Source organism: Miscanthus floridulus, chromosome 9 (genome assembly GCF_019320115.1).
Source record: "Miscanthus floridulus cultivar M001 chromosome 9, ASM1932011v1, whole genome shotgun sequence".
NCBI classification, from domain to species: domain Eukaryota; kingdom Viridiplantae; phylum Streptophyta; class Magnoliopsida; order Poales; family Poaceae; genus Miscanthus; species Miscanthus floridulus.
In genome coordinates this window covers 132,612,857-132,632,983 of record NC_089588.1, presented here as the reverse complement: position 1 = coordinate 132,632,983, position 20,127 = coordinate 132,612,857, and the positions used below count along the sequence as shown (strand labels likewise).

Here is a 20,127-nt window from a genome sequence, read left to right as displayed (position 1 = left end):
CACAATAGGTGATTATTATGATCACTCATGATAAAACTATGGGAAGAAAATGGAGACTGGGCAGGGATATGGTTTGGATATTGGTGGGTGTAAGAGGTTGTGTCCTGCGGCCAACGGGACATAGCTTGGTTACACTGTTTCCCTGTCTGTGTCGGTTAAGGACCAGCCGTTGCATTGGGTTCTAGGCAAGTCACAGACTTATTATTTTGAACACATATTTGTGTATAGGGGCAGGGAAGGCTTGTTGCTCTCTTGTCGTGGGTTCCTTCTCTTTCTGGACCGACTGATTGGAGCAGGGGATGGTGGAGGTCTAAGCACTGTACTGAGTCTGGAACTCAGGAGTAGGGGCTTGGAGTCGAAGTTTGGACGGGGACCTAAACCCCGTGACATGAGAGTGGTGGGTTGGTCCTACTTGTGCCTGGGGTACAAGCGGACATGTGTTTCAGGGTACCCAGCTGGGCACATTGATTCACGAATCGCCAGGCGATCCGGTACGGCTTGTCTATAGTCTAGCACCATAGTAAGAACTGAAAGATCATAGGTGGTGAATTGGAACTGTTTGCTCAACTCTTGCTTGAAAGTAGAACAGGTGCTTACAATGAATGGTTAGATAATGAACTAATCATAACTGCTAATAATGAACATACATATGGATTCACTATTAGTATTGCTTTCCATAAAAAGAAAATCCAGCAAACTATTAAGCTTATCATTTCCCTTGGAGTCGGGAAATTATTCCCACTAGTCGGATAAGTCTTATGAGTACATTGTGTACTCAGGGTTTATTTGCCCCTGTTGTGGGTGCAGCTTGAGGAGTAGCCATTGTGTGAAGGATTCTTCTGGTGGGCACAGACAGATCCTTGTATATTCTCGATGGATGTTTATTTTCATTCCGTTGTTTAATTTCCGCACTCTAAATTTGGTACTGTAATAATGTATTTCTAAGAACATTGATTGTATGAAATGGACTAAGTATTATAAACTCGTTCTCATTATTGGATCCTAGAGGAAAAAAGTGTGGATTATTCGAGTTCTCCCTTGGGGGTGTGCTTGACGGAATCTGTCCGATGTAGCTCACTCTCGGGGTGCTTAGTGTCTGGTGGAAGACGAACGTCTTCGAAGGTGTGCTATTTTGGGTAGTTCTGCCACAAGGCGGTTAAGCCTAATTTAGGGAGCACGAGGCTCCGATAACAATTGAAAGGGTCAAGATGCCCAAGAGGGGGGTGAATTGGGCTAATTCCAAATTTTATGCAATAATTAAATCCTACACTTAGCCCACTTCACCCCTTGTGCCTAGAATATGTTTCTATTGTTCTACCGCACAAAAGTTTTGCACACTAGGTTCCAATCCTACTCTAGCATGGCAATTCTAGGAATATAAGGACATGAAATGTAATTGCTCAAAGTAAAGAGAGGGAAAGGAACACGGTGATGTTTTCCTGAGGTATCGGAGAGTTGCCACTCCCCACTAGTCCTCAATGGAGCACCCGCGTTAGGGTGTAGCTCCCCCTTGATCCGCACAAGGATCAAGTGCTCTCTATGGGCTGATTCTTTGACACTCCATCGCGGTGAATCGCCCACAACCGCTCACAACATGACTTGGGTCATCCACAAGCTCTATCGGATGATTATCAAGCTCCCAATCACCACCAAGCCATCTAGGTGGTGGCGATCACCAAGAGTAACAAGCACAAACTCTCACATGACCAAGACAAGCCTAATGAGAAGGGTGGATACACACTTGCTACTCTCTAAGCACTAATGAGGTCCTTAATCTTGGATTATCAAATCTCAATTACCTCACTAGGCTCTTCTCTCCCTTGCACTCCAAAGGTGTTTCTCAGCTAAACAAATGGCCAAGAGAGCTCCCTTGGACGAGTGGAGTAAGTATTTATACCTCCTCATTCAAAACATAATGTTTGGAGGCTGAGTCATCACTCTGCGGGGTGACCAGACGCTCCGGTCAGTTATACCCGCCACTGTGTCAGAAAGAACCATTAAGCTCTGACCGGACTCTGACCAGCGTCGAGTCAGCACCAACCGAATGCATCCGGTCAAGAAAAACCCTTTCTGAAACCTTACTAGAGTCGACCGGACTCAAGCACCCCAGCGTTCGGTCAGTACCTACTGGACGCGTCCGGTCGAGCAAAAGCCTCTCTGGAACCTCTCTGGAGTTGACCGGACGCATGCACCCAGTGTCCGGTGCTCTTCCACTTAGCGTTCGGTCAGTACCAAACGACTGCAGTTGATCAAATGAACTGACCGAACTCTCCAAGCTACGTCCGGTCACAACCAGACCAGCGTCCAATCAGTCATTTGACCCTCCATTCACTTCCAACTCAAAATCATATGTGAATGAAGTTAACTCGAATTGATCTTAGGGCTATTTCTGAGCTACCTAGTGCTAGGTTTGACATGTGTGCACCAAACCTAACCCACTAGACTCACCTAGGTTAAGCTACTAGTCCATACCCCCCTTAATAGTACGGCCAAAGAAAAATAAAGTGCTAAACTATTCTAAGTGTCTCTCCAACACCAAACGACACTTAGAACTAGTCCGTCCTTAACCTTGTCGTCCATCATTTGAAAACCGAAACGATTTCCATCGACAGGGGCAAGACAACCATGATTGCCAATCAATTTCTATTACCATGACCTAACTAACATTGCCTCTGCAAAACATGTTAGTCATAATAATCTCGTGTCGTCATTAATCACTGAAACCCAACTAGGGGGCTAGATGCTTTCGGGCTTAATAAAGTCGTCTCGTGGTGTCAGGTTCACAAACCCGGGGTCCCTCGCAGGCCGGTTTCCCAACAAAGGCTCGGCCCAAGCAGTCAGCACGCGACTCATGGGCCGACCCAAGTATCTGAACGATAGGCCAGAAGGGCGGTCCAGTCATCGACTGGAAGGTCTGGCCGAGGAGGAGCGGCACCCATTTTTTCCTACTCTAGCCCATCTCTCCGACTGGAGCGCTCGCTCCGACTCCAGCCGCCTCCGGATAGCCTCTCCAACTAGAAGACCTAGCAAAGCACTACGTCCAACTCCGACCCCACGTCTCCGACCGGGGTACGCCGAAACCCTGCCTGCTGCTCTTCTACGACTAGCGTAGCCAGAGCCGACTAGGACTAACCGACTGGGGACGCCCGCTTGGAAGGGACCAGAAACGAACGGAGAAAGCGAGGCAAGGTGCACAAGTCAAACCACGATGACAGGGACCATACCCTGTACACCTACAGGAACAGTACTCTGCAAACCACCCTAACACAAACAGTATTGTGGGTGCCATTAACTCCCTTACGGTAAGGCCCCCCACATGCCTTTGGGCATCAACAGTGTTGTGGGCGCCGGGTTTTACCATACACAGAACATGGTAAAACCCCCTGCATGCCTCTAGGAATCAAGAGTATGGCAGGCACCGATGTCTGTCACGCCCAAAGAAGATGACACAAACCTCCCACATGCATCTGACATTCAACAGTGACATCAACAGTGTTGTGGGCATCTACAATCGTCCTATACCCACCGTCGTAGGCAGCAAGACTTAGAAACATACAAACTCTCTCCCTCTCACTTGTAAGGCCATCCCCTTCATCTATAAAAGGGGATGCGCTCTCTCCCAACAGACTCAGTTAACCCAAGTTTATTCAAGTTCTTACAAGTCATCCTAGATTCAGTAGATCGACCAAGCTCACTAGCCCGCTAGGTTTGGACCTCAGGCACACGCTTCAACACTTAGCTCATAGTGGAGCTCCTGTCGCTCTCGGCCCTTCCGATCGGAGTCTGACCAAACCTCTCATACACCCCATCGTTCTCCTTCTCATTTGTAACCCGACTACAAACTTCAAGCTCCTGGGCTCAGGAATAAAGTCACCGAAAGACTCAAACTGGACGTAGGGCACGTTACCTGAACTAGTATAAACCCTGTGTCATTGAGTGCTAGGCCCCCTCTGATCACAATGTACGGCAAAACTATAAATATTTAAAAGTTGGTCACTTTCTGCACCAACAGTTGGCGCCGTCCATGGGGAAGACGTTGTACGTTCAACACTTTTTGGTCATCGGATGGCCCACTTTTCCACCACCATCGCCATGGCGGGCTCAGGCGATATGATTCGCTTTGGCTCACTAGAGTTTCCCACACTCTCGCCTGTTGTGATGTGGGTTCCACCCATCTTTGAGCCATCCTAGGCCTTCCTCTTCGGAAGCCTAGACTTCGTCGCCGACTGGCTCGGCATGCTGCACCTCCGCGAGGAGGCTCATGTTTCGGCGCCCAACGGAGGGGCACCCTCCATCGGCTCCAGGACGCTCGATGACTTCAAGGGCGCAGCATTTGCGCTTCATTCCTAGCAAACTCTCTGCTCAAACCCCGCTGTGAGTAATGTCCATACTTTTATTTGCTCGCTATTTACTATCTTCCATCAATTATCCAGGGGGGCCACGTTGTTCGTGCCACAACCACTGCACGACCGGTTCCCCTATGGCCTCATGTCCTCCATGGACGCATATGCCCAGGGGCTCCGAAAGATGCTGACACCGCCCCCTTTCACATCTGAATTCATGGGGACGGTGAGCTATGCTCCTAGCTGTTTCTACAAACTCCTAGATAACGAGGTTGAGAGCGATGGCTCCAGCATCGACGACATGGCGCCTGGCCACCAACCATCCTGGGAGTGCGCTATGACAGATGCTCTAGGGCAGCCACCGGTAGTTGCGGAGTCTGTGCAGACTCACACCCCCCCGGACCCGCGTGCAAGGGCCCTCGTGCTTGCGCAAGGACACATCGAGGAACTGCAACAATGATGGCAAGACCATCCACTGCCTGCGTCGACACGCTCGGTACAGCATGCTACGCCCCATACACATGACCCGGCCGGCGGCGCTCGGGGTTGCGCCCGCCAGGTCCAAAACAAAATCATGAACACGGGGAACGACCTCCCACAGTTCGCTCGGGCTAGCCAGAACATCGCTGCTGCAGTAATGCTTCTACGTAGCATCCCCAAGCCCGTCGACCCCTGGAGCGGGTGGTCTACCAGAACCTCTGGGTTCTAGTAGAAGCCACCGCCGTACAACAAGCGGAAAGCTTCGCATCGCGACTCCGACACGCGCCCTCTCTCCCCACCGGGGAGCAGGGACGCGCCAGACGGATCGCTCCATCCGCTCGCCGCCAGGTGTGGCTTGGGAGGCAGCAGCTATGCCTCGGTCCGACCTAGCGCCCGCTCCGCACTGAAAGCCAGTGCACAAGTGGCCCGGTCCGCACCAGGATGCCCGCAGCGTCGTCAGCAACTGGCATCGCGCCCGGCATGATGATGACGTCCACCTGGCGGTAGGGAGAACATGCAACACGGATCCTGGCCAAACCATCGAGGGGAGCGGTGAAATGCGCCCCGAACATGGTCGCCGCCCAAATGACCGAAGTCCCAACCCTAAGGGCCCGGGACCACAGGCCTTTGACTGGCGTATCCAGAGAGTGCTGTTCCCACAGCGCTTTCGATCGCCCACCAACATCACCAAGTACACCGAGGAGACAAACCCCGGTATTTGGCTTGAAGATTTCTAGCTCGCCTGCCAAGCTAGAGGGGTGGATGATGACTTTTCATCATTCAGTATCTCCCCATCTGCGTGGGGGAACATGTTCAGGCATGGCTTGAATTCCTCCTACATGATAGCATCCACGACTGGGCATACCTCAAGAGGGTCTTCGTTGGAAATTTCTAGGGGACTTGTGTCAGCCCTAGAAACTCCTGGGACCTCAAGAGCTGCCAGTAGGAGCCAAGTGAATCCCTACAGGATTACATCTGCAGGTTCTCCCAACGATGCAACTCCCTCCCTGATGTCGTCGACGTAGACGTCATCAGCGCATTCCTCTCTGAGACGACCTATGAGTCCCTGATCCATAAGCTTGGCTGCCTGAAGCCCCGTACCACCCGTGACCTACTCGACGTTGCCACTAACCATGCCTCTAGCGAGGAGGTGGTCGAAGCAGTCTTAAACAGAGGCTAGGACAAAGGTAAGACCAAGCGCACGGACCAGGATGAGGGCCCCTCCACACAGAGGGGCAAGAAGAACAAAAAGAACCGGCGCCGATCGAACAACACCGCGTTGGTCGCCGCAACTGACCGCTCGTGCAAGTAACCCCAATAGGGCCTGCCTGACCACTTCAACAAACTCATGGATAGCCCATGCACCAACCACGCCTATGACAGTCAAACACTTTTACAAGGACTGCGAGCCCCTCAAACGCTTCCTACGATAGGCCGGTGGGCCAAAGGAAAGGGATAGCAAAGAGGCAACAACCAATAAAGGAGGTGCAACGAGCAAGGGCAGAGACGTTTTCCCCGATGCTGATGAATGCATCATGATCTTTGGCGGGTCCGATGCCATCTAGATGAAACGCTAGCACAAGGTGCGCTATAGGGAGGCATGCACCGTCGAGACGGCTATCCCCTTCTTCCTCAGCTGGTTGGAATTTTCGATCACCTTCGATCAGAGGGACCATCCCTCCCATGTCGAAAGATCAGGACGCTACCCGCTCGTCGTCGACCCAATCGTCCGCAAGAAGCGCCTCACAAAGGTACTGATGGACGGAGGTAGCGGCCTCAACATCCTCTACATCGACACCCTCGATACCATGCGCATTCCCCGGTCAGAACTCCACCTTGTGGGTTCTCCCTTTCATAGGGTGATCCTAGGAGCACAGGCATACCCACTCGAGCAGATCAATTTGCCCATCACGTTTGGCAACTGAGCCAACTTCCGCTCGGAGATTCTCACCTTCGAAGTGGTAGACTTCCCAAGGTCCTACCACGCTATTTTGGGGCGGCCATGCTATGCCAAATTCATGGCAATCCCCAACTACACCTACCTTAAGCTAAAGATGCTGGGACCAAACGGTGTCATCACCATGAATAGTGCCTTTTCGCACGCCTTCACATGCGACCGCGAGCACTTTGAGCTCGCCACGGCGGTCGTCAACTCATCTGAGCTCCCGCAACTCGGGGAATCACCGACCCCAGCAGTCCTAGACTGCAACAAACCAACCTCCTCGATGGCCTTCCGCCCGCTCAAGGAGACCAAGGCAGTGGGAATCGACCCCACCGACCCAACCAAGACAGTGCAGATTGGGACCCAGCTCCCGACCAAATAGGAATGCGAGCTCGTTGACTTCCTGTGCGCCAATCGCGATGTCTTTGCATGGCAGCCCTCTGACATGCTAGGCATACCGCGAGAGGTCGTCGAGCACGCACTGCACCTCATCCCAGGCTCAAAGCCCACCAAGCAACACCTACGCCGTTTCGACGATGAAAGGCGCAAGGCCATAGGCGAAGAGATCGCCAAACTCCTGGCAGCCAGATTTATAAGAGAGGTTTTCCACTCTGACTAGCTTGCCCATCCCATTCTTGTCAAAAGAAGACCAGGAAATGGAGAATGTGCATTGATTATACTGGCCTCAACAAAGCATGCCCAAAGGATCACTTCCCTTTGTCGCGCATAGACCAGATAGTCGACTCCACCTCGGGTTGCGAGATCCTCTTCTTTCTGGATGTCTACTCGGGCTATCACCAGATCACGATGAAAGAGTCCGATCAACTCACAACTTCGTTCATCACCCCGTATGGTTTGTACTGCTATGTAACCATGTCGTTCGGCTTGAAGAATGCTAGCGCCACCTACCAAAGGTGCATGCAACAATGCTTCACCGACCAAATCGACCCACTCGATCAGACTGATCAAGCCAAGCAGCTAAGACCAACGATTGTCGTATATGTTGATGACATAGTGGTCAAAACAACTCAAGCCTGTGACCTGATCGCAAACTTGGCCGCGACATTCACAAACCTCAGAAGATTCAACATCAAGCTAAATCTCGAAAAATGTGTTTTCGGGGTTCTAAAGGGGAAGTTGCTAGGATACATTGTGTTTGAGCGCGGCATCGAGGCCATCCCCAAAAAAATCACGACCATCTCCAACACAGGCCCCATACGCAACGTCAAGGGCGTACAAAGGCTCGCCGGCTGCCTGGCTTCTCTAAGTCGATTCATCTCCCGGCTCAGCGAACGAGGGATGCCACTTTACAAGCTCCTCAAAAAGACAGACACTTTTGTCTAGACTGAGGAAGCTTAGCAGGCCCTAGAGAGCCTCAAAATGTCCTTAACTTTAGCCCTGATCCTCATTGCTCCCAAACAAGGAGAACCCCTTCTCCACTACATCGCCGCCAGCAACCATGTGGTAAGCGCCGCGCTGGTCGTCGAAAGGGAGGGGCCAGGACACCAACTTGAGGTCCAATGGCCCATATACTTTGGCGAGGAAGTACTCACCGACCCCAAGGTCTGGTACTCCTAGGTACAGAAACTCCTATACGCCATACTGATGGCGACCCAAAAGCTCCTGCACTACTTTACCGACCACGAGGTCGCAGTCGTCACTTCATACCCGCTCGAGGACATCATCTGCAACTGTGACACCATGGGATGGATCTCTAAGTGGGCACTCGAGCTCATGGGCCACAACATGAGTTACATCCCCCATACTGCCATTAAGTCTCAGGCTCTCGCGGATTTCGTCGCCGAATGGATAGAGGTGCAACTACTGACCCTGGATGTCACCCACGAGTACTGGACAATGTACTTCGATGGGTCCGTAATGGCACCCAGCTCGCGAGCTAGAGTGGTTCTGATCTCCTCGGACGGGAGTAGGCTCCGCTATGCCATCCGCCTCCACTTTCTAGCCTCAAACAACACCACAGAATATGAGGCCCTCATCAACAGACTCTGCATCGTCGTTGAGCTTGGTGCTACGTGACTCTACGTTCATGGCAACTCAAAAATGGTCGTTGATCAGGTCATGAAGGAGTCCTCCTACAAAAGCCCCCTCATGGCAGCATATTGCCAAGAGGTGCGCAAGCTCAAGGACAAATTCTAGGGGATCGAGCTTCATCGCATCCCTCGAAGGGACAACAACGCCACCGATTTTCTTGCAAAATTGGCCGCCAGGCGGGATTCATCCCTAGGCGGGGTCTTCATAAACGATGTCCACGAGCCATCCGCCCGCATCCCGAAAGGTCTGGTCCAGACACACCCCGACGCCCAGCCAGCGCTCGGGGGCTCCGATCCCAATGCCAAGCCAGCGCTCGGGGCCTCTGATCCTAGTACCTCCATAACGACGTCACCCACCAACGTCACCGTATTGGCACTCAATCAAACCGACTGGTGAGCGTCGTTACTCGCATACCTCCTTGAAGAGGTCCTCCCGCCCGAAAGGACTAAGGCCCGACAGATCGCTCGATGCGCCAAGACCTTCATCGTGCTTGGTAATGAACTCTACAAATGGAGTCCATCGGGGGTACTCATGAAGTACATCCCTACCAACCAGGGGAAGCAGCTCCTCCTCGAGGTCCATGCTAGGATCTACGGACACCACGCGGCCCTAAGGTCACTGGTCGGAAAAGCCTTTCGCCAAGGTTTTTACTGGCCCACCGCGCTACGAGATGTACAGGAGGTTGTCTGCAGGTGCGAAGGATGCTAGTTCTATGCTTAGCAAACCCATTGCCGGCGCAGGAGCTCCAAACCACCCCAATCACCTAGCCATTCGTGGTCTGGGGCCTCGACATGGTGGGACCCCTCAAGAAGGGCCCAGGTGGTTTCACTCACCTACTCGTAGCAGTCGACAAGTTCACCAAATGGATAGAGGCCAAGCCCATCACCAACATCCGCTCGGAAGAAGCGGTCAAATTCTTCCTCGACATCATCTACTGGTTCGGCGTTCCTAACTGCATCATCACTAATCATGGGACTAACTTAACTGGGAAGAGGTTACTAGACTTCAGTGAAGGATACGGCATCAGAATTGACTCGGCCTCGATCAGACACCCACGTACCAACGGTCAGGTCGAGTGCGCCAATGGCATGGTCCTCCAAGGACTCAAGTCATGTATCTTCGACCGACTCAACAAATACGCGGGGCAATGGGTTGCAGAGGTCCCAGTGATCCTCTAGAGACTGAGAATGACCCCGAACCGATCCACAGGGTTCACACCTTTCTTCCTGGCCTACGGAGCAGAGGCAGTACTGCCTTCCGACCTCAACCACGGTGCCCCAAGAGTGAAGGCCTTTGACTGAGGCCGAGCCGAGGAGGCTCAGCAAGACACAGTCGACTTGCTCGAGGAGGCCCGCGAGACAACCATCATCCGCTCTGCTCGATACCAACAAACTCTTCGCAGGCACCACAAAAGGAAGATCAGGGGGAGGATACTTGAAGTTGGCGATCTCATACATCGGAGGACCCAATCAATGAAGGAAAAACACAAACTCTCTCCACCATGGGAAGGACCCTATACGGTGATAGAAGTGATCCGATCGGGCACCTACCGACTGGAGGACAACAACGTCAACGTTCTCACCAACACTTGGAACATTGAACAACTACGTCATTTTCCCCCTAAATTTGGTCTTACAGCTTTTTAGTTAGCACTTGCCCCTGAAAAGCGCCCCAGCCCGAAACACATTCAGCCCGGTTCGCTCGAGGTCTTCATGAGGATACATTACTGAATACTACCTCTCTTTTACTCCCTTTTTTACCATCACGTGGTGAACAACTTCATCCCCGAAAGGAAGCACATTCCTCTTCCTTTGATTATCCTACGTAACTATGTTCCTACCCCTAACCGAACGCATCCCGCCATGACCTACGGTCATGAGCAGCCGAGCCCTGCGGGCCATCCCCAGGTTCTTAAAAAAGCTGTAGCCTACGGAACTAACGGGCAGGTGCAAAAAAGAAAGGACAAAAACAATAGCTATGCTAGGATAAAAACAAGGAATGGATAGTGATTCTATCATAAAAGTAGTACCATGTATTCATTGATACAAAAAAACTGTTCACATGGAAACTCACCCACAAATCTCAACTATTACATTTTCTACTACTCCAAATACTACTGCAGCTGCTTGACGACATCGCCTGAACGCCGCCAGAACACCACCGCTGGGACCTAGCCCGGTTTCGCTCCCTTGACTTCGGCGAGCGCAACGGGTACCTCAAGGGACCTGCCCGGTTCCACTCCCTCGACTTCGGCGAGCGCAACGGGTACCTCAAGGGCATCGTAGCCATAGATGCTCAGTAGAGGAGCATGGAGCTCATGACCTTCTCATGTAGTCCAGGAAGCTCCTGGGCGGGGACATGGCCACTGGGCTATGGTCGCCGTAGCTAGAAGAGATCTCATTAAACTTTATGAACTGGCCAACCTGAGCAGCTGTAGGCACAGAATCCGCCACCGGCATGATCCCAAGCAACTTCCCCTTTGACAAAGCTCACCTGGTGAAGATCCACCAGAGAAAGTCCTCCCATGGCTCCACCCCGAAGAAGGCCTCGCAGATAAATCCAGCACGCCACCCCCTTCGACGGAGGCCACCCCTTCTCAGGCAAAGATAGCGAGCACCGTCCTAGGCAGCCTTTAGCTCGACATCGCGCTCTGGATTCACGAAAGGATCTATAAGTACTCCCCCTCGCTCACCCCCTCTCTCATTCAGGAACTGTCGTGGCATATAGGCACTCTCGATGAGGAGGAAGAAGGAAAAGAGACAACAGTTGGAGAATAGGCAAAGGACTGCGACAGAGAGCCCTCTCCCTCCCCCTATTTAAGGAAGAAACACGACAGCCAAAGAGGGGCAAAAGATCCGAGCAAAAAACTCTCTCCTTTCCCCAATTCAATGCGGATGGAAAACGATGGGACATAGGGATGCACGCTGACCAACAAAACGATGTTTGGTTAGACGGAATGCCGCCTGGTGAGGCGAAACATGGCCTGGGTATGGCCCAACACTATCCCATGACAGAACATGAAACCGAAGTGTCACCACACGCAGGAAGCTCTCCGCCTCCTCAGACGGGACTTGGAAAAACCAAAAAATAGGATCTCTGCCGAGAGAGACCATCGGGGTTCCTAAGCCGATCGAACGGCTTAGAAAAACACACCGACAGACAGGTAGAGAGCAAAGGGATGCCCCATATGGGCCATGCCGACTCCGTCACAAACGACGAGCACATGTCTCGGTCGGACATTTCCGACTAGAGCTCTCCAAACCCCGTCACTCGAGTCATCAAGGTAACACTACCGACCCCCTCTATTTCTTTATAAATCATTTCATACATCCATACGTGCAGTCATTCCATACACTCGTGCCCCTCGGACGATTCGGGCCCTGAACCGCCCGGGGGCTTAGGAACTAAGCATCGCACGTGCAGCGAAATGCATCACAACGTTTCATGTTGTATCACGAAGTGGCAGGTGCCTCATTCGACATGAGCAACGACAGAGCCAGGGGAGAAAAACATAGATGAGCCCCGTGTGGCCCTCGCCCAGTCTGGTAGACAGGGTCATCTCAACCTTCTCGTTCGATCCTAAGCCTCTGCCAAGCCCACAGAATCTCCATCGAGAGGAGGCCATTAGGCCACCCGGGTCGGTCACCGAAACGACCCAGGCATCTGTTAGGTTGTAGGTAAAGGAGCAGTGGAATGTCACAAGAGGGCTATGCTGACCACGTCATGAACGACGGACCCGGATTCCACTCGATCATACCCGTTAGCGAACTCACCGAGCACGTCACTCGAGCCTGAGCGATCAGGACAAGCGATAAAACTCAGCCCCTCCGGTTATGAGGAACTGAGGATAGGGTAACGCACATAAGTCAAAACCAACCCCTACTAAAGGCCCAATAGGGCTCAGGGGCTCAAGACACCAAAACACTTGGGTCTGCCACCCTGAACTCGCCCCATCCGGCTACGCTTCGACTACACACCAAACGACTGGGTCTGCGACCCCAAACTCGCCCCATCCGGCTACGCTTCGACAGCACACCAAACGACTAGGTCTGCGACCCTGAACTCGCTCCATCTAGCTACACTCCGACTGCACGCCAAACGACCGGGTCTACGACCCCGAACTCGCCCCATCAGGATCCGCGAGCTCTGGCTCACCCGATCCCTAAACTAATTAAACTTACTACCTTGGCTACACAGGCTGCGCCGAGGCCAGGATCCACGACTCTGACTCGCCTGGTCCCATGGCGCGCACCGATGCTAGGACCCGCGAGCTCCGTCTCGTCCGATCCCTAAAAACTAACTGTCATGATCCCACGGCACGCACCGACGCCAGGATCCATGACTCTGACTCACTCGATCCCACGGCGTGCACCGACGCCAGGATCCATGACTCAGACTCACCCAATCCCACGGCGCGCACAGACGCTAGAATCCACGACTCCGACTGGCCCGATCCCACGGCGCTCACCGACGCCAGGATCTCTGTTTTGCCCAATCCCAATACTAGAATGCCTCGGCTACACAAAACGACGCCTTTGTTGAACGACTCCACCTCGACTAAGAAACACATGCACACACACTCACTGATGATACCCCCAGACGATTCTGCCCAAATCGCCTGGGGGCTCGGGGGCTACACCCGGGGGTGCGCTCGCACGCACCCGCTGACAGAACAGAAACCTCCTCCGCTGGCAACACGAAAAAACCCCTAGACGGTTATGCCCGAACCGCCTGGGGGCTACACCCGTGGGTGCGCTCGCGCGCACCCGCCATCAAGGCAAAAACCCCCTAGACAATTCTGCACGAATCGCCCGGGGGCTTGGGGGCTCCTGTCGGGTTCATAAACCTGGGGTCCCTCGCAGGTCGGTTTCCCAACAAAGGCTCGGCCCAAGCAGACAACGCGTGACTCATGGGCCGACCCAAGTATCTGAATGACAGGCCAGAAGGGTGGTCCAGTCACCTACCGGAAGGTCTGGCCGAGGATGAGCGGCACCTGTTTTTTCCTACTTCGGCCCACCTCTCCGACCGGAGCGCTCATTCCGAATCCAGCCACCTCCGGACGGCCTCTCCGACCGGAAGACCTGGCAAAGCACTACCTCCGACTCTGACCCCACATCTCCGACCGGGGTACGCCAAAACCCTGCCCACTGCTCTTCTACGACTAGCGTAGCCAGAGCTGACTGGGACCAACTGACCGGGGACGCCAGCTCGGAAGGGACCAGAAATGAATGGAGAAAGCGAGGCAAGGCGCACAAGTCAAACCACGATGACAGGGACCGTACCCTGTACACCTGTAGGAACAGTACTATGCAAACCGCCCTAACACAAACAGTATTGTGGGCGCCATTAACTCCCTTACGGTAAGGCCCCCCACATGCCTCTAGGCATCGACAGTGTTGTGGGCGCCGGCTTTTACTATTCCGGGAACATGGTAAAACCCCTTGCATGCCTCCTGGAATCAACAGTATGGCGGGCGCCGACGTCTGCCGCGCCCAAAGAAGATGACACAAACCTCCCACATGCATCTGACATTCAACAATGACGTCAACAGTGTTGTGGGCATCTACAGTCGTTCTGTACCCGCCGTCGTAGGCAGCAAGACTTACAAGACTTAGAAACATACGAACTCTTTCCCTCTCACTTGTAAGGCCATCCCCTTCATCTATAAAAGGGGATGCGCTCTCTCCCAATAGACTCAGTTAACCCAAGTTGATTCAAGTTCTTACAAGTCATCCCAGATTCAATAGATCGACCACGCTCACTAGCTCACAACCACATAACCGCTAGGTTCGGACCTCAGGCACATGCTTGAACACTTAGCTCATAACGGAGCTCCTGTCGCTCTCGGCCCTTCCGACCGGAGTCCGACCGGACCTCTCATACACCCCATCTTTCTCCTTCTCGTTTGTAACCCCACTGTAAACTTCAAGCACCTGGGCTCAGGAATAAAGTGACCGACCGACTCAAACTAGACGTTGGGCACGTTACCTGAACCAGTATAAACCCTACGTCATTGAGTGCTAGACCACCTCCGATCACAACGTACGGCAAAACTACAAATATTTACTAGTTGGTCACTTTCTGCACCGACACGTGGAGTACTGATGGATTCTGTAATTTGTTCTTTTATTAGTATCTGAACACCCCATGCGATATCCTCACGTGACACCTAATAAATTTTAGTCATCAGATCCAAACACGCCCTAATTTGACCATTCAACAGAAGTGCGCTCTTTGGACGTGTGGCAGTTCTGTCAGCTTCAAGGTCAAATATACGGTTGAAATGCATGCTTCATGGACGCAGCGGTTTGACTGGTATAAACTTGATAAACCTTTAGCTACTTTAAACTGCATGGATTTCATAATTATATTCTTTTTTTACGGTGGGAGTAAGTATTTATGGTGAGTAGCTATGAGCAGCAGTGCATCCGTGCTGGTACAATCTGGGATCAACACGTACACATCGATGGTCAGGTGCATCAGGATCCAGCGTCTGCACATGGGTGGATCTCCACATGCATGGATGGGCCATGGAGCGCCAGGCAGTAGGCATGGTGAGGATCGTGTGAACTCTAGATAAGCCTATGAGCTCACAGCTCAACACAGGCGTCGACTTGACTTGACTTGCCTTGCCCGCAGACCACGGCCATTGCCCATTGGTAACGCTGCGTCCATCTTCATGGCATGGATTGGCCGTGCATGGGGCTCCAGTTAGTAGGCATGACGACGACGAGCGTCTGAACTCGATCTACAGACGTCGCGTCGTCCTCTCCTGGGCCCTCGATCGGCATACTCCCTCCGTCCCATTGAGTTTGTCGCTCGGGAACCGGGATTATGAGGGGGGCACGGTTTTCAAACGACAAACTCAATGGGACGGAGGGAGTATGCCGATCGAGGGCCAGCGGTGATCTGACAATAGAGCTCACTGGCAGCAACCACGCCAGCGGTGATCTGACAATTGATATCAGCAGGGGCGGATCCAACGGTGGGGCGGGGGGGGGGGGGGGGGGGGGGGGGGGGGGGCGCTCGAGCCCCCCCTACCCATACCGGAGCAGTGGAACCTCATGTGGAGCCCCTATAAATTTTTAGATAAAGTTCTATAGTGTAGGGGGGCAGAGACTTAAGATCGAGCAGCAGTGTTGTTCAGCCCCCCCTAAAATATTTCCTGAATCCACCGCTAGATATTTGAGCCCCATTGATCCCAGCGATGGTGGGTATGCCGCATCCCCAGCCTCAGACTGGCGACGACAACACGGAGACCTCGGGCGCTGACAACACACCCCACGGGTCGCGTTTGCCGCGTTGCCACCGAAATGTCCGCATACATGGTTTGCTATGCACTTTAGATATGTACAAGGTTGTACCAGACACTAGGCGCTAACTAGGCGTGACCCTCCGTCTAGAGCCTAGGCCCACCTAGGCATTTGCAAGGTGTTTTCTAGGCATTTTACACATTTATATATTACATGAAAAAATGAAGAAATTAGAGACATGGACAGAAAGGCCATAAAAATAGAAAGGTCCTTCAAAACAGAGCCCACCTTACCCACAAGACCTTAGAGCAACTCCAGCAGTGGCCCCCAAAACAGGGCCCCTACTTTTCATTTTGGTGCTCCCCCACTATTGGGGGGCCTGTTTTCTGGACTGAACTCCAGTAGTAGCCCCCAAAACAAGGCCCCCTACTTCTTAATTCCCTCTATTTTCTCACACACTATATGCATATGTATTGGAAAACATTATATTATATAATAATTTATTTAAACTATAATGAATAACGATAAAAGCACCATACCTAAATAAAATTATAAATAAAAAAATGAATGTTTAAATTTAAATTCAAACACAAATTTTGTCCGAATTTAATGATAGTCGATCACAACATAATCCATAACATGTTTGCAAATCAAATAACATAATCATGAAACATAAAGTCGAACAAAACAATTAACTTGCGCCATGTCGTGCCCACAAATGCTCCACAAGATCGTTTCGGAGTTTCTCATGCCCCTCTTTATCTTCAGTCTCCTTGTGTATCCTGAGAAACTCGGACATCACATTTGGATTGAGGCATTGGTATTCCTCCTGCCTCAACTCCTCACCCCCATCTTGATCATAGTCATTTCCCCCAACATCGGCGTCATCTCTCTCATTCTCGGTTGTCATATTATGCATGATCACATATGCTGTCAATATGTACCATAGCATATCCTTGCCCCAAAATCTTGCAGGACCCCTAATCATGGCAAAGCGTGACTGCAAAACACCAAATGCTCTCTCAACGTCCTTCCTGGCCGCTTCTTGAGCTTGTGTGGAGTGATACTTCTTGTTACCTTGTGGACTTCTGTAGCTCTTCACAAATGTAGGCCAAGAAGGATAGATCCCATCTGCCAAATAATAACCCATGGTGTACTTATTGCTATTCACAGTGTACTCAATTAGAGGTGAAGTTCCTGAAGTTAGTCGCTGAAAAAGGGGAGACCTTCGAAGTACATTGATATCATTTAGTGATCCTGGTAAGAATTAGCAACAGCGCCACCAAATCATCATCATTTGATTCTTCTTCCTCCCACCATTGCTCCAAAAAATCATCTTCATCATCGGTGAACACCATCAGCAGTATCGTTGTCATATATAAATTTACAATTTCAGCAAAACATAGTCATCAGACAAGCGTCAATGCTCAAGTAGCCACACACACGTATCCTTAATTGTCAATTCTCAAGAAGCCACACACACACGTATCCTTAACTGACATGCATACCACTAGCAACTAGAAAGACTGGGAAGGCAAAAGTATGACCCAGATGTATATTGTCGCATTCAGATCAGCTCGTGCTCAGATCTGGAGCAGATAGCTGAGGCAGACCTGGAGCAGAGCGCGCGGGCGTTCACATCAACTCGCGTCGCCGGGAAGTCGCAGACTGGGACAGGACGCGGTAGCTGGGGGAGTTCGCGCCGCCAGGAAGTCGCGGGGCCAGGCGAGTCCGTGCCACCGGGGAGCCGTGGGGGGCGGGCAAGTCCGCGCCACCGGGGAGTCATGGGGGCTGGGTGAGTCTGCGCCGTCGGGGAGTCGCGGAGGATTGGCGGCGCTGCGAACCCTAGCGGCGCGCGGTGGGGAAAACTGAGCCTCCCAGCCACACACACACCCGTTCGCGCAACTCTTCCTTCCTTCTCTGTTGTCGCGCAACTGCTCCCTTCTCTGTCGCGGCCAGACTCCTCCCTTCTGTCTGCGCCACCTCCAGCCTCCTCTTAGCCACGTCTACCATCTCTGCTGCCGTGTAGCTGCTGTTTCCCATCTCCGCTGCCGCCGGTGGTCCCTGCCATTGCTGCCCGATGTCCACATCTCCCTGCCGCCCGCCATCCATGCCTCCTCGATCCCCTATAGCAGCCCGCTGTTCCCACCTCCTCCCCCGCCACTCTGCTGCCAGATCTGCACATAAGGCCACCAGGGATGGCATGTCCAGCTGTTGTGGCCAATTGGCGCTGCAAAGATACCGCCTACCCCACTAGGGTCCGTGGTACCCCATCGCCTAGCGCATAAGTGTACCTAGGCGGCCGCGGAGCGACGCCTTGTGAAATACCGGATATATATTATATCTACACGCATAATAAAAATAATATATCTAGAAAATTCAAAATCTTATAACTTGGAACAGATCGAGTATTTTAGAGTATGTTCTCCCATCTTTAGTAAATCACCTTCCCTAAGGGTACATGCTCATTTATCAGTTTTAATATGTTCATATGCTCATTTTAAGATACTCCAAATCGTACTACATGGAAAAAATTCAATGGAGCTTGCATTTTTTAGTACTCTATTCCAAATTATAAGTTATTTTGACTTTTTCTAGATACATAGTTTTTGCTATACACCTAAATATACACTATGTAGATACATAATAAAAACAATGTATATAAAAATGCCAAAATGTCTTCTAATTTGGAAAGGAGTGAGTATATTGTTAATTTGTTATAATACCGTGATAGTAGTACATAAAATAAGTATAACTAGTATACTTGACATACGTACTATCCTAGATGGTCTGGTATGATCACATACTCTCTATGTGTCCACTTCGTCGGGCCATATGCACCATAAATCTTAAGATACACATTTATAGGGTATAAGAGTAAGATCAAAGAAGAAAATGGGTTAGATAAGATAAGACATTTAAATACACAGTGGCAGATCCAGAAATTGATTTCGACTGACTTAGCTAAATTAGTTATAATCTTTTGTAACTGTATAAATTCTACACCTTTTATTAAGTAGCTTTGCTTATGCATGACTAGGGCAGCAGCATGGGCAGCCTGGGCCGTAGATCCGCTTTTGCGTACTTATGGGTAGCAAATATCAGTGTTTACTTTGGTCAAAGAATCTCAATAGAAAATGTAACTGATTATCGGGTGAAATAAAAACAGAAAAGTAAATAAAAAGACTAAAACCATTCGGTAGTTCAATATTCTCTCCATTCCAAATTATAAGACATTCTATCTTTCTTGGAGAATCAAAGAATCTTAAGTTTGACCAAAATTATAGAGAGAATTACAAAAATTTATGACATCAAATAGGTACACTATAAAAATATAATTAATGAAATTTAATGATACTTATTTGGTATCATAAATGTTATTATTTTAATATAAATTTTGTCAAACTCGAGATACTTTGACTCTCTAAGAAAGTTGAAATAACTAATAATTTAGGATGGAGGGAACAACATAGTTATCCTAATAATGTTTTTTGTTTAGAACCATTTAGGATATTTTAGAAGTGTTTGAAAATCTTAGCAGTCTATGAATTTGTATTTCTAGAGACAGTATGGTTCCTACCCCCTGGAGGTCTCTATAGAGATGACTGTTGATGGAGCTGCATCCGGGAAACAAAATTGGCATAGTAGTGAACATTCTCTTTTGGAACATCTATAATAATATAGTTATTCCCATGTTTATTTGTTTAGAACCATTTAGGAAATGTTTCTCATAGCTATAGCTAGCATCTGTTGAGCCATCTAAGGCCCTGTTTGGATCCACACTAACTAAACTTTTGCCAGCTAATTTGGCTAGCTAAAGTTTAGCTGTGGTTGTTTGGATCATCTAAATAATTGGTTTTTATTTACCATGTTGCCCTTAGTTTTGTTGAGCCCAATATGGACACGGAAAAAAGAGGGGCGATTTTGTCATTACTCACGCTTTAGCTGGATTGGAACAACTAAACAGATGGTATATATTTTAGCCTCAAGCTAAAGTTTAGCTGAGTTTTAGCTGTCTCTGTTTGGATCCCTAGCAGCTAAACTAATTTAGCAGCTG

General features: G+C 50.7%; 1 protein-coding gene and 1 pseudogene across 1 annotated transcript; one reads left to right on the top strand and one right to left on the bottom strand.

The window, feature by feature from the left end:
• The first annotated feature begins 6,841 nt into the window (after positions 1 to 6,841).
• LOC136480975 (uncharacterized) lies at positions 6,842 to 7,147 on the top strand. Its single transcript, XM_066478382.1, has one exon. The coding sequence runs from the start codon at positions 6,842 to 6,844 to the stop codon at positions 7,145 to 7,147; it is 306 nt and encodes a 101-aa protein (XP_066334479.1).
• A 9,614-nt stretch (positions 7,148 to 16,761) lies between these two features.
• Positions 16,762 to 20,127, bottom strand: part of LOC136480974 (probable LRR receptor-like serine/threonine-protein kinase At3g47570) — a 33,475-nt pseudogene continuing 30,109 nt past the window's right edge.